At 39.6% G+C, this 21,478-nt stretch overlaps 1 protein-coding gene across 11 annotated transcripts in view; it reads right to left on the minus strand.

Moving 5' to 3' along the window:
- PPP1R9A (protein phosphatase 1 regulatory subunit 9A) overlaps positions 1-21,478 on the minus strand; it is a 320,283-nt gene that overhangs the window by 10,391 nt on the left and 288,414 nt on the right. For 8 of the 11 annotated variants that reach the window (XM_053553450.1, XM_053553446.1, XM_053553447.1 and 5 more), the window contains 4 exons: positions 20,894-21,194; positions 11,021-11,108; positions 10,841-10,924; positions 185-383 (listed from right to left, as the gene is read on the minus strand). The exons of the other annotated variants lie outside the window; for them this stretch is intronic. In XM_053553450.1, the coding sequence (XP_053409425.1) occupies positions 185-383; positions 10,841-10,924; positions 11,021-11,108; positions 20,894-21,194 (672 nt within the window). The remainder of the gene's footprint in view (positions 1-184; positions 384-10,840; positions 10,925-11,020; positions 11,109-20,893; positions 21,195-21,478) is intronic. 11 annotated transcript variants of the gene reach the window in all.

Genomic DNA, 21,478 nt, shown 5'->3' on the forward strand with positions numbered 1-21,478 from the left:
TGGAGTAGAGAAGCATTAAAGAAAGTGACGGTTAAATGAGGCTGACTTTTCCCCACGCTAGAAATACCAGGCATTGTTTATTGCAGTGTTATCACATTGGTTTTGAGTTGAGAATGCCTTCCAAGGACTGAAGAGGAGGGGTTTGGGTTTCTTGTTCGCTTTTTTAATCCATTGTGTTTTCTACCTTGGACCCCTTTATATCTGAAATTAGAGTCTCGGGAGGAGGCTGAAGGGGACTTGTAGGCGAAGGCAGGTTCCTGAAGGAATAGGATCCTTTCCGGCTTTCATTAAACCACGAGAAAGGCATGCAAGGGGAGTGAGTGGAGGCCTGAGCAGCCGAGGGGGGCTTGGGTTTCCAGTTTTCCAGCCTGCTCCGCAAGATCCTGTTTTGTAAAAAGAATGGTATGTTAGACAAAGAAAGAGCAGATGCAAGACATATTAAACTGAATTCTGTAAAAAACAACTTTGAATATCATTTGAATTTATAGTTTGAGAAATTGTTTTACTTAACAGGGTAACATTTTTGCCCTTTTGACTATAACACTAATCTTTATAGTAATCTTTTTTGCATCTATATGGAGTCTATGACAATGATCAACATTTCTGTGTTGCTATTGACATGGCAAATTTTTATCGAGTGTTCCTAGTAAGTGTATTTGGATGATTTATAACCAGGAAGGGCATAGTCTTTTAGGAACTGCTATTAGGTTCGTCATCATAGCACTCCCTTCATCTGGTGACGTGTTAGTGCCTCACCATTAGTGACGTCAGCTCATAACCGGCATTCTTACCTGCTTTCCTCTGGACTTATGTTGCCAAGGGTCTGAGACTTTTGAAAATGATATATTTAAATAATTAAGAGTTGCAGGCTTCATGAGACTTTAAGAAGAACTTCATTGTTTTTTCAACATAATTTTAGTGTCTTTTCACAGGAGAAGGCTGAGATCTAAAACCCTCATATCCTACTTGAAGGTCAGGATGTACCATCTCCAGACCACATGGCCAGAGGCCTTCTCCCAGCCTCTAGTTTTCACCTGTAAAACTGGATATTTTTATGTCTCTCATATGTAGAGAACATAAACAAAAGTGCTTTAAAAACAGCCCAAGTATAAATGCCTATATAGGACAAGTATATGAACTTAATTTAATTGTCCAACCTCATACAATGATAGCTCTGATGGGCATTCCAGAAAAAGACTTGCTTTGAAGGGTGGACTAGTACTCCCCCAAGAGGAGTACTTCAAAAGTGACCAGAGTGACATTCAGCAATGAGGTATGTAGCACCTCTTCTAGGATGAGTTTGTGAATTTAATTGTCCAACCTCATATATTGTTTAACATTTAAAGGATTTAGGCTAGGCATGGTGGCCCATGACTGTAATCCCAAACACTCTGGGGAGGCTGAGGCAGGAGGATCACTTGAGGTCAGGAGTTCAAGACCAGCCTGAGCAACACTGAGACCCTGTTTCTACTATAACTAGCAAAAATTAGATAGGCATGTGCCTATAGGACCAGCTACTATCACTTGCACTCAGGAGTTTGAGTTTACAATGAAATATCCTGAGGCCACTGCACTCTAGTCTGGGTGACAGAATAAGAAACGGTCTCAAAACAAACAAAAAAAGGATTCAAAGGCATTTATCCTTTCACACAAAAGAGAAAAAAACATTTTCTCTGAATGTGGGCACTTTCATGTTTGTAACTGTCTTTTGGTTAAGAGAAAAATAATTAAAAGGAACTGGCTAGCCAGGGTGGCTCATGCCGTAATCCCAGCACTTTGAGAGGTTGAAGTGGGAGGAGTTCAAGGAACCGAAGTATGAACGAATGGGCAGTGGTTTATGTGCACCTTGAAAGAAGTGGAGTCAGCCCCAGTTAGTCCAAATGATATTTAATGGATTGCCTATTATTTGATAGCTGCTGGTATCATTATAACAAAGAGATTCCTTTTCCATTACAAGTGCCTGGACACCATACCCATGCCACTTCCGTCCTGCGTTTGCCGCGTTTCTGCTTTCTCACAGCTCATTTCAAAGGCAGGATTCTGAAATACTAGATATTTCAAATTTATATAAATAGCATAACTCCTGCTTATTCTCAGATACTATTGTGTGAATCAAATGGAACAGTACACCTAAAAACGTCTTGCAAACTGTGAAGACACAGATATAGAGGGATTCTGAGAATGATGACAGAAGAGAATGAAGAAGTCTGTGAAGTTTGGTACAACATTGATGTCAGCAGGTGGGGCAAGTAAAAGTGTTGGTCACACTAAAAATTTCAGAAGATACGATGATTTTAATAGTGTATTTCTTGAAGAACAAAACAAAATGAAGGTTTCTGCAAGAATATGAAAGACCAACCAGAGATATCTCAATCTTCAATTTCATACTGAAGTCTAAACTAAAAAAAATTTTGATTAACAACTATGGGCTCATAGAGAGAGAACCAATTAAATTCAAGAAGGAGGGAGGAGGGGAGGCTAAGTTTTCACCCGACAGGTACAATGTAAGGGTATGTGGCACGCTGCCTGGATGAAGGACTCAACTACAACTGGGACTTTACCTTACAGATGCAAACAATGTCACCTGATCAAATGTACCCTCATACTAATCCAAAAAAAAAAAAAAAAAGTTCACTCATCAATAAACTGAATTTACCTTATCACTAAGAAAAATAATTTGTATCCTTAATTCCACCTACATACTATTGAAAGATGGGGGGATGGGTGGTGTAACAGCTGACCTGAAGGGAGCCTAGCAGAAGCAGATCCCTAGGCCCATGGCTTAGAGTGGTGTTTCCCAATCATCGGGGGTTGTTCACATTCAGGTTATGGGCTCCCAGACTTACTGCCCTAGACTCTAGGGAATAGGGGTGAAGAAATCTGCATCTTCACACAGGTCTGAGCTGACTCAAAGTTTTACAATCTATTATTTATCAGTATTATCCTGAATGCAAATATGAGGTCTCTGGAGCAGAGCAGATGGATATTTACTCACAGAAAATTGTTGAACTCATTCTCCACACCCCTCTCAGGGTGAAGCAATGAGAATCAGATGTCCTTCTACACTTGGTCTACCATGTAGGTGAGGAACTCCAAAAACATGAATCTGGATGGTTACACAGGAGAAGGGCAGCTGTCCCGCTGGCCCCTCTGAGAGATGAGGGAGCCATCTTACATCCTCAAGGTAAAGCAATTCAACTTGGGAAAGGTCTTGGGTTCTTACCCTTTGGAACATAGTGGCATCAGCTGTACAACCCTGGGAATGTCTCCATGGACTGGGATCTCATGTCCCAGTCCCACTTCTCACCCCCTTCAAATGTAGCCACATAACTCTGGGGAGGCAAATCTCTCTAGAGTTCTCACTATCCAGTAATAATGTAACTTCTAAGGCTGTCTTTTAGCTTAGCTCCCACATCCTAATAAAAGTGGTAAGAAAGCTGTAACTGCATAGAAACATAAAAATATTTTATCTGTAGTCCCACTCTTTAATAACTGGGCCTGATGATCATTATCTCCCATGGATATAAATTCTGAATTGGGGCAATTTTTTCAGAGTTCCATTCACAATTCCAATAAAGTATGGTAATACTTAAATATATGGACACTGTTTTAAAGTTTATAAATAGACCATAATTAGTGGCAGCATGAAAATCTGCTCCCAAGTGAACTGCCTTTTTAATGTTTTTAAGAATAACCATCTTGAGTTTTAAAAAAATAGGGAGAAAATAAGAATATTATTTCCTAATGTTGTCATTTTATTGCTTTATTGGAAAAGGACTTTAGGTAATCCAAATCCTGGCCAGACAACATTTGGAAAAAAAAAAAAAAAACAACTGAAAATCCCATCTAATTAAACTCTTTCGCAAAATTCTCTGCACCAGGAAAATATTCAAGACCAATAACTCCATGTGGACTTGTGCATCCAGCACTGAGCACAGGTCTTGGAGTCACTTAGTGGTGAGGGAGGTCATAGAAACTTGGCATCTGGGGCTACCCAGAGGCTTCCTTTCCCCAGCTTTCCACATCCCCATAATACACAGAAGGCAGTAAGAATCAGGTGGAAAGCAGTGAGAGCCCCCTTCTGAGAGACACCTACCGTCTCCGTAGTTGCAAACCACCTGACTCCGCGGTGTTTTGAAGAGTAAGGCCATCCTCGGGCTGTCTCCTGCCTCCCTCATTTCTTTCTGAATTTGACTTTAAAACTGCACGAACTGATATAAGCCTGTGTGCTTCCTAGTATCTTTAAAGAACCCAACAGTGGTATCCTTCCATGTGCTTCAACCTAGTGAATAAAATATTCATCTAAAAAGGAATCATTCTATAACTTTAAAACCATAGACCTACCAGCTTACCAGACATGCTTTCTAAAATAAATGACATTTTCTCCTGCATAAAGTAAACTCTCTGGGCTACAAAAGCAGAAAAAGAGTAAGGTAGCAGTTATTTTATTTTGACCGTTCTTATAGTCCATTTTATTTTGTGGAGAAATGTGCTAGAAATAACACTAATTCTTTCTTTCCCTCCTTTTCCCGCATCCTCCTTTCCTTTCTTCCTTTTTTTTTTTTTTTAATTTCAGAATTTTACAGGGTTACATGGTTTTTATGATGTGAGTTGCTTTTAGTACTGCATGGATCAAAGTTGCAAGTGTGCCCACCACCTACACGGTGTACATTGTACCTGTCTTCTTTTCTTTTCTTTGTTTTTCTCTTTCTCCTTCCTTCCTTCATCCCCTTATTCCTATTGGCAGAAATGAACTTTTGATGGAACTGAAAAGAATTTTCAGAGGATCAAAATAGGTGTTCTATGCTCCCTTTTATCTTCTTTTCAGCTCTGTACTTTAATGGTTACTATCATTTTTTGGGGAAAAAAGAATCACAAACTGCCATATCCTTGACATTTTTATTGTTAGGAACTGGGACAAAGAACGTCTTCAAATTCAGTCTCCATAACCCAAAGATGTCACTTTGGGGGTAGCTGTTTCCCGGCATTTAAATGGTTTATGGCAATGAACTCTATAGAGCAACTAACTTGTTTACATACATCTTGAAATCAGTTTTTCCTGTGGCTGGCACCCCAAAATCAAATTGCTCAGCTAAATATCCCATGGTAACTTTTGTTGTTGTTTTAACTTTGGATATAGGTATATGACATATTCAGAATCTAATTGGGTGTCATTGAAATACCATTTAGAGTTCAGAAAGTGTCAGAACATGTCAGAAGATGTCAGAAGTGTCAGAAGATCAAATGATGTTAATTGGAGAAAGCTAGCTACAACCAGAGGAAGAGCTGCAGTCTTCCATTCATCTAAATCAAATAAAATAATTCTGGAAGATTCTAACATCCACCAAGGAGTCTAAGGTTGTCTAGCCAGCCCCATCAAAAGGGCTTTTGGAGACTCTAATGGATAACAGGTACAAGAAACCTGTGTCCATGTGCAGCTTGGGGCCAACCATCCTGGATATATCTTGCTCCTAGACCATGAATCCTGAATTTCTGAACAATAACCAATAGTCCATTTGAGATGGTCACTGTAACATGTTCAACCTTAAGTCATTTGAGATGGTGAAACTTTTCCCTTAATGAGTCTTCCCCACTCTGAGATTATTTAAAATGAAATAGCATGAGGTTCATATAAATAAAATCCATGCCATTAAAACATAAATGTTAAGTTTAGGAATGACAAATATATTGCTTAGGTATTTAAGAACTTTTTTTTTTTTTTACAGAATAATTATTTTAAAAATGTTAAGCTTATCTGTCCACTGATTCTATCCTCATGTCAATGATCTAAACTCATTTTAATTTGCATTTTAATGTACAAAATAAGTTAATCACACTGATGATTATATTGGGAAGTTTAGAGTCACTACAGTTACAGCATTAACTTCTTAGATTTTCAAGAGTTGTTTTAAGTATGGAAAAGTATCTTCTTGCTAAGAATATAACTTTGCCAGGTTTTAGGTATTTGAAGTTATAGTACTTAAAAAGAAAACTGAATATTGAATTGACAAATGCACCTGAAAAGGGGATAGATAGTTACAAGGGAGTAAGTCTGCACCACTAAAGCTAAGCTGACATTGTTCAAAGGTCTTTAAGAAAGTGACTGCGTTCACTGGCCCAGGCTTATGCAGGGGGGAGATGTTTTCTACTCACACACATGTGCTCATCTCTACCCTCGACCCCTTTATGAGCGTTTGTTTCTACCCAGCTCAGATGACTGTTAAGCAGGGGCTCTGACCTTACTCAGCAACAGGGCAGGGCTGCCCTCCAGGGATTTGTCACGGGATATAATTTCAAACTCACTGTCATACCATGATTTATCTAAAGCCTCTTTGAGAGAAATATCATTCTATGAAAAACTGCCTGAAGCATAATCCATATAGTTCTTTCATTCTTCAAAATATAACAAAAGTCCTCTTTGGATGAACGAGACTGCCAGCAAAACACGCATGAAGAGAACACTTTGCTTTACATCCCTCCCCATTCAACCTGCTTTAAATATAAATACTATGTAATAACAACAACCATTTTTATTTATCAAGAACTTGAAATATACTTGAATATGATTGTCTAAATCTTCCCAACAACCTGAAAAGGCATATATTTCCATTTTATGGATGAGAAAACTGAAGCACAAAGAGGTTAAGTGATTTGCCCAAGGTAAGTGGTAGAGCTTGGATTTGGACTTGGGCTTTTAACCGCTTTGACACTGTGCTCTTGGCTTTCACTGAAAGGCCACTGTTATACTTAGTATGAAGGTATTATTAATGATGTTTTAAGTACCAACCTTACTTTTTGCTTTATCTCATTTTTCCTTGTTCAATTTACAGGGAAATTATATTGTTGTAGGACATGTACTTTTGTATATAGATGATTATTTTTGAAAAAAAGACTGCATATAAAGAATAAACTACAAATGAATACAAGTTAATTTACAGACCAAGTGAATGAGTTAGAAATTAAAGGAGGATCTGTTTTTCACAGAATGATACAGATCAACACTATCCAATATAATGACATGACCCACCATGTAAATTTAAATTTCCTAGTAGCCACATGAAAAAAGAGGTGAAATTAATTTCAATAATATATCTTATTTACCCTCCAAAGGCAAATTATTATTTTTAACATGTAATCAATATTATAAAATTATTAATAGGATATTTCACATTCCTTTTTTTACAAATACTAAGTCTTTGAATCTAGCATGCATTTTCTCCTACACTTATCTCAGTAGGGACTGGAACATTTCAAGTGCTCACAAGTCATATCTGACCAGAGGCTACTGTATCGGACAGTATACATGGAGATGAATAGGGAGTTAGAGACCATAGAGTTTTAGGAAAACAAGGTCCCAGAAAGTCAGAGGCTTGCCTACAGGAAACTCAGGACTACTCCCCTGAATTCCAAATCAGTGTTTTTTCCACCCATCACACTTTCAAGGTGAATCCATCACTTCCCATTACTTTCCCAGCAGACCATCACCTGAGATACACAATGTGCTCACAGGAATTCCCATTCAGTGACTTGAGTCACTGGGAGCTTCTCTACAGTTCCAAAGTAGATACTCCACAGACACCAATGGCTACTTACTCTAGAATCTAGAAGCGTATTTTATTTTCCCCTTTGGTATCTGTTTTAAGGAATGAAAAAGGTCTGATAATTAAATGTTGCCTGCTTTTGTTATTTGTGAGACTGCCTATTTACATCAGAATGTTCACCCAACATTGGAAAAGGGATAGAATCAAATCCTATTTCTTTGATTGGGTTTATTTACTCATTATTATTAGCTTCGTTTGTTTTCTCTATTTGTTTCATGTTGATCAGGAATCTGAGTCATTATGTGTCCACAAGGGACACCATGGAGTAAAACTCCTTACTTTGTGGAGAGAAAAAAACTAAAACCAAGGCCAAACTCAGCAAAAGTCTTGCCTCTTTAAAAATTAACAGCCACAGGTTATCACTGACTGATGATCTCATCAGATTTTTAACAGCCTAATAAGAATTGATGAAAAGTCTAAAAGATAAAGTTACTAACTTAAATCCATGAATCCTTCCCTCCTTTTTCAGAGAAAGCCTCACTGGGTGGTGAGTTTATTCCTGGTTCTTCTCCACAATTGCAGCGTGACCCTGCTGCTGATGGCACTTACAGCCCACGGACCAGCAGAGGCCCATGAAACCCACCCGCACAAGTGCACTAAGACTCCACCAGGTACTAATTCTCTTCTCCCCGGATCATGTCTGACAGGGTTCTAGGCCCATTATCAATCCATCTAGGAGCACAGAGGTTGCCATTAGAATTATTTTCTTTTTTAGTGTTAACCAATGACTGTGATAGATCAAACATTATATTTTTACAATAGCAAATGTCTTTCTTCTCCCTTGTTCTTCTACTTTTTCAATTACATGAATTCTTGTCCATCTTCCCAAAATTCCACTGTAATTATAAATAATTATAAAATTATGATTCTAATTGAAAACTATTTTGCAGTATTGATACATGTGGAATAATCTGTGACCATGGAAACAGGGAGACTCCAGAGTTAATGTTCTAAAAATACAGAGATGGTGGCTCACGCCTATAGTCATAGCACTTTGGGAGGCCAAGGAGGAAGGATTGCTTGAGGCCAGGTCATGACCAGCCTGGGCAATATAGCAAAATCTCATCTCTACAACAAACAAACGAAAAATTAGCTAGGCATGGTGACACATACCTGCTGCTCCAGCTCAGGAGGCTGAGGCAGGAGAATCGTTTGAGTCTAGGGACTTTGAGATTGCAGTGAACTATGATAATGTCACTGTATACCAGCCTGGATGACAGAGCAGACCCTCTCTTCAAGGGAAAAATTTTAAAAAGCGAGATGGTGAGGCAGCCAAGCTAGACACCTGGCTGTAGGGACAGAAGCTGGCATTGCCTTTGGTAAGGCAGTGTGCTGATGACTATCTGCCCTTGACGCTCTGTGGTTTTGCCTGCATTAAGTTGAGCACTCATCAACACTATCAAGATTTGCTTGATTTTCACCCAGAATTTATGCAAGAAGGTGATAATCTCTGGGGACTGTGATGAAATGTTCAATTTAACATTCTGCCCTCTGGCATCCCTGTTAGGTGGCGCCTCACAGGTGAGAGGCACTGTCTGCCTCGGAAGCCCAGAAACCAACAGAAGGACCATGGCATTGCTGATGGATCTGAGAGTCTCTCCTGTTGTATACTCAGGCATCTCTCTCTCCCTTAAATGGTTTTATCATTTGTTTTTTCCCCACTATGTTTGACTGTTTTATGTTCTTAATTTTAAGGCACAAAGTAGACTGTTTTTTATTTCTCACTCCAAAAACCATACACAGTTACATTGCTTCTAAGCTGCAGAGGGCCTCGTATTTTCTTTGTTTTTCCAGAGGTGACTGTCCTCAATAATACTTGTTGTCCCTTTCTCCATTGTCAAGTATGAGGAAACCCAGACTAACAAAAGTAATTAATTTGGTAATTCTCTCTCTTCATCTGCCACCCCATTCTCCTGTGATCCCAAGGAGAAGGTACATTTCTCAACAAGGTGTGTGTGCGAAGAGAGAAAAAAGAAAAGGCTACAGCAGGTGACAACCGATGAGGAAGATAAGAGATCCTCAAATGATTTGAGAGTCTTTTATTTTTAGCATTTTTTTCTGTTTCTTAGTCTATGCTATTGAGATGATTCCCAAATTTCATTAAAAAAAAAAAAGGAAACCATCATTAGATGCATAAGTAACTGAAGGTGGCATGGTGTGCTGGAAAGACATCTCCACGGGAGACACAAGCCCCAGCTTGACATTAATTGCCTCCTGCATGACCCTGGGCAACTCAATTAAATTCTATGAAGGAGAACTTCTTCATCAATAAAGTTTGGTGCGATTATCTGCCCTCTTGATAATATTGTAAGGATCAAATGAAGCGATAAATATAAAACTACTTTGTAACTTGCAAATATAATAATAATAATAATAATGATAATGATAGCAGCAATCTGTTATCTTTATTATTTTTTTTAATACCGCTTATGTGCCAGGTACCATGTTAAAACTTTATATGAAAATTCATTTAACCCTTACACAATCCTTATGTGGTAGGCACCATTATAACCCTCATTTTGCATGAGAAAATGGAGGCACAGAGAGTAACTAACTTGTCCAGATTTAAAAGGAATACATGGAGAGGTGTGATTCAAATCCAAGCAGCTGGACTGTGAAGCTTTATGCGGTACTCCCTCCCTGTACAAACCTAAGTTTAAAATTACGTAGTCTCAGAATAAAGGTGGGAAAACCTGACATGTTGTTTGTTCAATGCTCACTTCTCCATAGAAAAGTAGTCTTTAAGAACAGTAAGCACAGCTGATAGTGTCTGCAAAATCAATTAAATAGCCCAGTCCAGCAAGAGACGGTGGCCATTCTAACATGCATATGGACAGGACAGTCCTGAATGCCTACAAGGCACTTACATGAAAAATTACTCTTGTAGATTTAACAAAAAAGAGAAGACACTAATGTGGGTAGCTGGGCAAAAAATCTGAAATATGTCTAAAGTAAGACATAGATATATTTATGCTGTATTTCGATAAACATTTCTTGAAATTATTCACGTGATCACAATTCTGCAATGAAGAATCAATGGATATGCCCAAGGTCAGATACAGGCTATAACTAGAGGAAAACAAATATAAACTAATGGTGCAATTTTTCTTTTATCTCAACTCTAGGCCTAATGACTTCAGCTCAAAAATATTGCTCACTGATTTTGGTTAACAACGGTAAAAAGGGACAGAAAGTTGAAGTACAGAAATAAGTTTGTGTTCTGAATCACCTACTCATACCTGCTACCTGCAGAAAACCTACTGCCTTCTTTTTCTTTTTCCTTCCATTTCTTTCCCTTGCTGGAATTCCTTCGCAAAGGAGCCCTATAATGACAACACACAGTCAGAAAGGGGAAGCTGAAATTTTCTGTTAATCTTCTGTTTACAGAGGGCCTGATTTTTACATCATGAGGAGCTTACCCCAGATCCACAAACTTCCGCTTAATTTTTCCTCCGTGCACCACCAACGAACTGGATGCCCTTAATGATTTGGGACCTTTGGCACCATCTAGGATGTATACATTTATGAAAAAGATCAGTTATTATTATTTTTAAAGCCATGAATCGAAACTCAGTGCATCTCTGAATCTAAGGAGTTTGTCTAAATTCTTAACTGTAAAAAAACAACATAACAGATGCCTTCTTTATAGGCATAACACGGCTACACTGAGGAACACTCAGTTAAGTAGGAGAGGTCCTGTTGGACAGAAAAGGCCTGACACTCACCTCAAAGAGTTTTAGCTCAAGCACATTGAAATGAACAAGTTAAACAAGAATAAATACTACCAAGTCATCCTCAGCATTCAAAGCAGGGGCCAAGGTGACTCCTTGTGTTCCCTTTCTGCTTCTTACTCTTGGCATACTCTTGGCCTGGCCTTGGTCCTCCCTACCTCTTGCCTTTGGCTTTCAGTGCCTTCCAACAGGAACACACCGCACTTGCCCTGTGTCTCTGAAGCCCAGTACAGATGCCGCCCCTGAGAGTCAGGGAGACTAAGGGGCAGAGTGAGAGTCAGTGTCTTCCCTTCTCATCTCTTCCTTGCTCACGGCCTGTGGCCAGCCCTGGGACAGGGCAAGTGGGACACAGAGGAGACTTCTGAAGCAGGAGCGAGCTCAGCTATGCCACATCAGTATCTATGAAAGGGCCTTCTTAATAGCTGGATCAGAGCACAACTTGGCTGGCCTGCGGTGCTCTGGAAGATGCCAAACTCTACTCAGCGTTTGGAGCTGACTGAGCTTTGCCTCTCTGAGTTTTACTGGCGTTCAAAGAGAGCAGCTGCTGGGGGAAGGGGACCCTCCAAACGATGCCAAAAGACGATCAGAAGAGAGGCTTTGCAAGCAGAGCTCCATGTCAGTGTGGGAAGGGGATTCCACCTCAGACATGGTAGATAACTCCAGCGGTGCTACCTGAAACTATTCAGCAGACCATACTATTCCGCGTCTCCATCTAGCCAATGATCTGAAATGATTAACACGTGGCATTTTATATGGGAGGTGTTTTTATGTGTGAAACTATTCCTCCCTAGTGTGTGTTTTTCTGCCTCTTATCCTTTAATTTTTTTTTTTTAATTTCTAGGAACTTTCTAGCATAGAGTGTGCAGAGAATAGTCCTAAGAAAATGTTCAATTAGCCTTACAAGTTCTTTTGTTTAACTCAGAAGAAATTTCTAAACACCCGTTGACATCCATCCTTAAAAAAACTGTGCAAACCCAGTTCTTGTTTAGGAGTCTAGGTTCCAAGATCTAAAGACAAACACTCCAAGGATTCTTAACAACGAGCCTTTCATAGTTTTGGTTAATGCTACTCAGATTATCATAATCAATTCCTTGAAATGTATGTAATGACATACGAGAGTAAAAAATATAACCACATCAAAATCCCCACTTCAAGGCTCAAATATTTTTTATGGATGTTTGCATCATTACTCCCTGGGTTACTATATTAAATTGCCACAGATGTGACACAATCACGTAAGAGCAAAATCTATAGACATGGCGTAAACACCTTCTAAGATGATTTTGCTAATGGGCATTTTAAAAAAAGCAGCATTTCAATTTTCTTAAGAGAAGGTGAAGAAAAGAAAATGCTGGGCTCTTCCAGATCAATCCTAAAGCAACTCTTAATGGCTAGGACTGTGCAAAGTTAAAAGGAGACACCTAATTATTTTCTGAATCCGAGGTAGCTGAGAGATGTTATAATGAGTGGTGAGGAGACCAGCTGAGACAATGTACATGGAAACACTCTCTAACCTATTAATGTTGCAGTGATTTGGACATTTTGAGACTAAAAGCTTGATTCCGCCCATCACAGAGACTGCTGCTAGGCAACCTCATATCATTATCTCGCACATTTGCCAAAGTGTGTTCCAAGGAACACTGAGATAGATACTTCTCTAAGGCTAAGATGTAAGAATATGGAGTAATAGACTTTCTCATTTTAAATCAACCAAATCCATCTTTAATGCACATCAGAACTTCTAATGTGCTAAACACCAACATTGGACTGGTATGATTTCAGGGAAAAAAAAGAAACATACAAGTTTTTTTATTTCTTTAGCTTTATGTAAGACTCCTATTAGACTTTTTGAAATCTTTCGAATACTGCATTCATGACCAGTTAGAAGTCTGAGCCCCCACACGGGGTGCTTTAAGCTTTGGCAGCCTGGTTTTCCTCTTCAAAGGTAATGGATGATCTCCTGATAGCCAATTCCTAAGGTCTATTCAGGTCTGCATGCACCTCATCTCACTGGAATAAGACATTTGACTATCTCTTCCTTTACGATGGGGACTCCCAAATCTATCGCTCACCCCTGACGTCTCTCCCGAGCCCATGACCTCCTCTGTTGAAATAAATGAGTTAATCATATTTCCCTCATAATGTTTTCTGATTTTCTATTTTCTGCTGATGACAAGACCGTATGTTCTGAGGCCCATGATGTACGTTTAACTCACTCTCTCCCCCTGTTACCTAGTCAGTGTCACGTGTCAAGCGTTTGTGCATCATTCTTTCCTGTCATTCTCTCTCTCTCCTTTTAGAGGTAATCACCTTTCAGTGACTCCTAACTCAGCTTCATCATACCTAGTATTATTTCCTTTTTATTCCTCTGCTCAAACATCTTGGTAGGTTTCCGAGATATTTAAATTCTGGAGCTGTAGACTTAACCTCCCCATTCCCTTTTGTGTGTGAGTGCTCTACCCTGCACAAACAGACTCCTTCAGCCAGAATGGGATCCCCCATTCTTTTAAATTCACATTATGTGTGCCTCTCTGTTCGTGCCACCCTTCCACCTCCTAGGCATTCCTCATCTATGTGTCTTTCCTCTCCTAAGCAATGGGACTGGGCAACAAACCTTGTCTCTACAAAAAATAAAAACATTAGCTAGGCATGGTGGTGCATGCCTGTAGTCCCAGCTACTCAACAGGCTGAGGTGGGAGGATCACAAGGGCCCGGGAGTTGGAGCTGCAGTGATCTGTGATCACACCACTGCACCAGGCTGTACTCCTGCCTGGGTGTTACAGTGAGACTGAAGGAATGAAAGGAAGGAGGGATAAAAGTAGGGAGGGAAGAAAAGAAAAAAATTAACAGAAAGAAAAAAGGAAATGCTATAAAGCTTTTAAAAAGCCAGATTCTATTTACTATGACATGAATTCAATGCATATTTTTGAGGGATATTCTGTGTCAGACAATGTGTTAATACACATATGTAATCTTAGAGTAATAATCTGTAGTAATTGTGAGTAGAAAACTGATAGTGCTTAATTTACTCTACTTAAACTTGACCGAAAAAAGGCCTGGTGCTATGTAACTAGAAACCAAAATCTCAGTATTGCTCACTAACAGGAAAGAGAAAAATATTGTTATGTTTTTTACTGTCACATGACAAATCTCAAGAAAAAAAGATCTTTTCCTTCTAATTTAACTCATGTTCAGTGAGGTGCTCATTAGTTAGCCAGTTACGATGAGACTCCTTCTAGCCCAATTTTCACTGAGTTCTCGCAAATGCAAGAAAAAATGTCAACTTGTAAATAGCGTTATTGACACCATTTAGAAAATACCTAACTCCAGTTACAGTAACCAGAGTATTATCCCCAAGCTTGCAATCAATTACAGCTGTAATTTAATCAGCTTCGTAGTAACTCGATAGACCCGAAGTCATAGCATATTACTTTCGGGCTAAAGGCCAAACATGCTAACCAACTGCACCACAGAGACAAGTGAAGTCGGTATATTACTTTTATAAAGTTCCCCCAAAATGGAACCAATGACTAAGGCACTTTTAGAGCTGATCCAGTAATGGTGCGTGGGAGAAAATATACTTTCAGACTAGGGGTCCGGAAGCTCTGCCTGTAAGGTGCCAGAGAGTGAAGATTTTAGGTTTGTGAGATACCCAGTCAGAGCTACGCTGCCAGCCCAGCATGAAAGTAGACAGCGTGTAATTGAAAGAGTATGGCTGCACTCCAGGAAGACTTCATTTACAAAAACAAACGGAGGCTGGATTCCACTGATGGCCCCTCTTTCAGAAGACCTGCATTGGTTATGTGCAGAGACATACTAAGTAATTCATCCAAGAACATTATTGAGTACCAACTACATGCCACAGTCTCTGTAAGGGACAGAGAACACAAAGGTTAATAAAATAAATGAGAAGAATCTGGCTCACAATTGGCAATGAGATCACTTATCATACACAAAATATCAGGGGCAGAAGATTGGGAAAAAGTCTGTGGAATGAGAAAAAAGAGAATAATTCACTCTGCCTGGGGATGGGGTGGGTGTGCCTAAGGACTCACTACTGAAGGAGGTGAGATTTACGCTGGCTTTGAAGAAGGGTTAGGGTGTTTCTGGAGTGGAGGGTTAGGTGAGAGTACAAACATGAGGTCAGGTTTGCACCTGTATCAATAAAACCCATCTTAGTTCCCTTATTGATGAGTCAATTTAGTCATAAGAAGCACACATCTGAACACATGTACAGAGGGAAGCCACAGGTTAGTCACACCCACACTCTCCCGAGCCCAGGTCTGAAGACTGGATTAGTCTCGCCTAGCAAGGAACCCCAGGGCTTTACAGAATGTTCGCTGAGAACCATGAAGGTAGATCCCTTCAGTGTTAATCTCTGTTAATCTCTATGGTATCGGCCTCTGCAATGTTGTAGCAATGAAAGCATCGAATTTCCGTGAAGTTTGAGTAACACTGAGGTCCACTTATCAGGGACCAGGTGGGAGGAGAGCGGGACACGAGAAAGCTGTGGTAGCAGTGCTGCCAAAGTGAGACAGACGATCGATCCTAACCCAACCCAAGGAGCATTTTCTGCACGTACATCTGGTTACCTTTATTCTAATTTTAGGGTTACGGAGCAACTTTCTAATTTATGAGCCTACCAACCGGAGAATGGAACCACTGAAAAATGCTAATTATTATGTCATCTGTACCTCCTGAATAAATCAGAAAGTTTAACTTCTGGTTTCAAAAATCAGTGTTTTCTAAGTTTGAACAGCATGAATCAGTCACTCCGAGCTTGACTAAATCTGTGTATGGTATTGAGTTTCTGGATTTAGAAGACTGAGGACCAGACCCATAACCCCTCATGGTACTGTCTGGTAACGGGACACTGACTGAGTCAGTGGGCTGAGGGCCTCCCTCTCTGACGTCTGTCAAAGTGCAATAGAGCCTGAGTGTGCAAAGGGCAAGAATGTGTAGGGTCTTCCCAGTTGTTGATGGCAGTAGTTGTGGTGTCGGAGGGGCAAGATCAGTCACAAACAAGCAAGAAATGGGAGAGAGAGGAAGAGAGAGAGAGAGAACACGAATGACCAAGGAGTGGGGCGCGGGACAGAGGAGGACAGGCAGCGGCAGGGGTAGACGGTGGCAGACAGACAGACTCTAGTATGAAAACTCATTGAGGGAAAGAATGGAATCTTGTTTGTCATTACATATATTCAGCTTTTAGTACAATACCTGACATAGAGTAGGTACTTAATAACTATTTGTTGAATGAATACATGAATGATCAAACAGATTAATGTCAAACGCACATGAAAGTATCAAGGTGAGGAATGCGAGCCTCAGCTCTGCTTTCATCTGGTCACAGTTAATACCAACCGTGGTTATCATACAGTCATTGTTGTTCATAAGGTCAGTACTTTATAAAACGTCAATTAGCTGCTTCTGCCCTTTCACCCAGAAGCAAGATCAGCCTGGGAAAACTGGAAAGCCCAAGTACTTGATCTTTGGAAAAGAAACCACTCACCCCTCTCTTCCAGTCAGGCTATTGCCACCAGGAGCTTAATCCTAAAGAAGTCACAGTAACAAATAAGGGAGACACAGGGGTCTCCCTGGGAAATGCTCACATTTTACTGCGACATTACTGCTAAAGGACCGCAAAGCACAGTTCATACCTCTCCAGTCTGAAAGGAAACATCTGCTAATGTCAAAGGTTCTTAAATAAATTAGAAGTAAATGGCAGACAGAAATAATCCAGGCAAGGTTTAGCCACTTTTAAACGTCTTTGGGACACATTTCATGTGAGTGATCTATAGTATAAGGACTTCCTCCCTGACTATAGTATAATGTCTTCAGATAGCTAGCTATGTCTGATAAATTCAAACGGTAGAATATAAAGTATTAACTAATGGCTCCAAAGTACATGTTTCTGTTGTTTTGCCCTCTTGCAGATCGAAATCTATACACTTTTTTTTTTTTTGAGATAGAGTTTCACTCTGTCGCCCAGGCTAGGGTGTAGAAGCATCATCATAGCTCACTGCAACTTCAAACCCCTGGGCTTAAGCAATCTCCCACCTCAGCCTCCTAAGTAGCTGGAACTACAGGTGTGCCCCACCACATCTGGCTAGTTTTTCTGTTTTTTTTTTTTTTTTTTTGTAGAAATGGGGTCTTGCTGTTGCTCAGGCTGGTCTTGAACTCCTGATCTCAGGCTATCCTCCCACCTCAGCCTCCTGGAGTGCTAGGATTATAGCTGTGGCCAATACACATTGTGTTTTTAAGAGATGGTAGAGGACTAGCCACAAGTAGGTTTCCATGAAAGTACCATTATAACCCATTAATTTAGATTAATTAATAAAAAAATTGAGTCCTTTGTTTTGAAAGTAGGCCGAAACCACGGTCAAGCTGTTCACCAACCTGACTCCACCTCTGATGAATTACCAGGCCTGACTTGCATTCTCTTGCCTTCACTGGTATTTATACTCCCTAAAGTATCAATTTGTTATGTCAGAACTGCTTCCAGAGAAGCTGTGCTTAGCACCGGTCTGTGGAAGGTAATTCTAGCAGTTGACAGGCTCAGGAAAGGAAACCAAGGAGCAAACATAAGGAATAGAGTAAGGATGCTTCCAAGAGTGACAAAAAAGTGTGTCTCACAGTCAATAGTGTGTACCTCTATGGTCACAAGGTATTTGAGGAATATTACAATGCCTGATCTGGTGGAGATAAATGAGCATGGGGTTTTCAAAACTGTCATGATGTACAACTGTATCTACAAAGTGGGAGTCTGCCCTATACAATTGTATCTCAAACGAGGGAGTCTGCCCTATAAACTGTATCTCAGTGTGTGAGTCTGTCCTATACAACTGTATCTCCAATGTGGGAGTCTGCCCTATACAACTGTATCTACAATGTGGGAGTCTGTCCTATACAACTGTATCTCCAATGTGGGACTCTGCCCTATACATACAACTGTACCTCCAGTGTGGGAGTCAGTCCTATACAACTATATCTCCAATGGGGGAGTCTGTCCTATACAACTGTATCTCCAGTGTGGGAGTCTGTCCTATACAACTGTATCTCCAGTGAGGGAGTCAGTCCTATACAACTATATCTCCAATGGGGGAGTCTGTCCTATACTACCGTATCTCCAATGAGGGAGTCTGTTCTATACAACTGTATCTACAATGAGGGAGTCTGTCCTATACAACTATATCTCCAATGGAGGAGTCTGTCCTATACAACTGTATCTCCAGTGTGGGAGTCAGTCCTATACAACTGTATCTCCAATGGGGGAGTCTGTCCTATACTACCGTATCTACAATGAGGGAGTCTGTCCTATACAACTGTATCTCCAGTGAGGGAGTCTGTCCTATACAACTGTATCTCCAATGGGGGAGTCTGTCCTATACTACCATATGTACAATAGGGAGTCTGTTCTATACAACTGTATCTCCAATGGGGGAGTCTGTCCTATACTACCGTATGTACAATAGGGAGTCTGTTCTATACAACTGTATCTCCAATGTGGGAGTCTGTCCTATACAACTATCTCCAGTGTGGGAGTCTGTCCTATACAACTATATCTCCAGTGTGGGAGTCTGTCCTATACAACTGTATCTCCAATGGGGGAGTCTGTCCTATACTACCGTATGTACAATAGGGAGTCTGTTCTATACAACTGTATCTCCAATGTAGGAGTCTGTCCTATACAACTGTATCTCCAGTGTGGGAGTCTGTCCTATACAACTATATCTCCAATGGGGGAGTCTGTCCTATACTACCGTATCTCCAATGAGGGAGTCTGTTCTATACAACTGTATCTCCAGTGTGGGAGTCTGTCCTATACAACTGTATCTCCAATGAGGGAATCTGTTCTATACAACTGTAACTCCAATGAGGGAGTCTGTTCTATACAACTGTATCTCCAGTGTGGGAGTCTGTCCTATACAACTGTAGGTCCAATGTGAGTGTCTGTCCTATACAACTACATCTCCAATGAGGGAGTCAGTCTTACATCACTGCTGCCACTGGTTGATGCAGTTTTTCAAATTCTCATTTGCAGATTCTGGCAAGCTGCCACACTTGCAATTTATTGTCTAATTTAAATGATCATTACTGTGATCATTAGTGAGGCTGATCATCTTTTCGTATCTTATAAGTCATGTAAATTTTTTGCTTAATGAATCAACAATTTACTTCCTTTGCTCATTTCTTGCTTTTTAAAAAGGATAAATTCTTTGGAGCTACTTGTATATTAGAAAGAAAGTCTATCCATTAAGTTTGTATATGGAATCTTTTTTATGTTTATTGACTACTGAAATCTAAAATATTTATAAAATAGGTGTAGAGTAAAAACACCCCCCACCACTGCTCTTTTCCACTCTTTTCTGAATCTCCTCTCAAGTAAAAGACTTTGTTGTTCCCAATTGTACTCTCAAAATTTTCTTTACATCTCTAGATAATCTACTAGTTTTGTTTAATTGTATAAAATAGAATCTTATGCATTCTTCCGATACTGGCTTTATCTTCTCAATGTCTTTAGTTCCAGAGATTTCACACCTGTTGTTATGTTTCAGTGTAGTTTATAAATTTTTCCTGCTACACAGATTCATCATATGAATCTCCTGTAATCATTTATCCATCCTATTAGTTTTGCTATTACACAACAGGGCTTTGGTGAAGACTCGTGATTCTTAGTAGGAATGTGCAGGCTTTCTCTGGGCTGTACGTACAAGAGAAGAATTGGCGCCATTTACATTTGTATATATCGCCAGAGGATGTCCATAGATAGAATTATGTGTGAAACAGTTGTAGATAATATTAGTAGAATTCCATTAAAAAATCCCAATGTATAAAAACACAACACAAACACCTGGAGTATGCATGCGTGCATGTGTAGACATTTCACTTCAGATATGAAAGATAATCACATCTATGTGGTTACTTTAAAGGAATACAAACATGGAAGGAGAATGACATATATCCTTAGACTTTATGTATTCCTGCATTGATTAACTTGCTTACCCAAGAATTTAAAATATCTAATTAAAAAGACAAAAGTCTATTGACACTACTGTGAAATGCTGGTGTGATTCTAGAAGCCTAAGTTAAAATATAGTTGACTAACTTCTTTGTATTACCTTTATTATATCTTTTTTCCTATCACATTCTTTGCAATATAAATCATTGTTATAAAAAATTTCTTCTAAATAAAAACCAATTCATGGGTTAAGATCTTTATCACTGTGATCTTCATTTTTTTCCCCCTACATGACTATATTAGTCATACAGTTAACTCTGGCCTGCTATTCTATGAAATCTCTAGACGGTTTCCCCCAAGTAATGTTCTTCAATAATAAACTTTTAGAGAGCTGGAGAGAATAAAAAATACTACACCAGGCAGAAAAGGCTTAAAATAAAATCCATGAAGGGATTATTTTGCTTATCTCATAATATAGAAGGATCAGCTGTGAGAAGACAAAGGCCTTATGATTATGTGAAAAAGCCATAAGGTATATTATATAAGTCAAGGTGTTCGTGAAATCAGAAAAAGCAAAAACCAAACAACAAAATTGACAATACCTTTTTCTTGTAATATTTTCGTGGTGGTGGCTTGATGGTGGCAAGGAGATTCTTCCATATCATCATCAGATTTTGAAGGAAAAAGGAATGAAGTGTCTCCCCAAACAGAGGAGAAAGTCTCCCTTTCTGGGTACAGTGGTCCTTCTTCAAACTCAGCTATGTGATCAGACGAGAAGGGCACATTGCTAGCCACTGGGGTGAGGGGTGGAACACCAGAATCTGATTCGGAAGAAGAAGTTCTCAAACCCTTGGGTAGAAGTGATTTGGTAATATGCATGTGGTTATGGAAACTGTTTGCAGGCTGTTGGTATAAGAGATTATAAAGGAGGTTATGCCAGAGATTCAGCTCTATGCAATACTTACTTTGAAATAAGAATGATCTGTTTTTTAGCATATCCCCATGAAAACCAGTTTTTGTTTTACAGATGGGAATCCATAGTTCACACTTGCCATATTAACATTGTCACTAACACAGATACCTAAGACCTATAGAAACAATTACTTGCATATTCTGTATTTCCCACTAAGTAAAACCTACAGCCAAATATCAAAAGTACCATCACAAAATATGACAGTATGCATAAT

The sequence above is a fragment of the Nycticebus coucang genome, chromosome 11, assembly GCF_027406575.1.
Source record: "Nycticebus coucang isolate mNycCou1 chromosome 11, mNycCou1.pri, whole genome shotgun sequence".
NCBI classification, from domain to species: domain Eukaryota; kingdom Metazoa; phylum Chordata; class Mammalia; order Primates; family Lorisidae; genus Nycticebus; species Nycticebus coucang.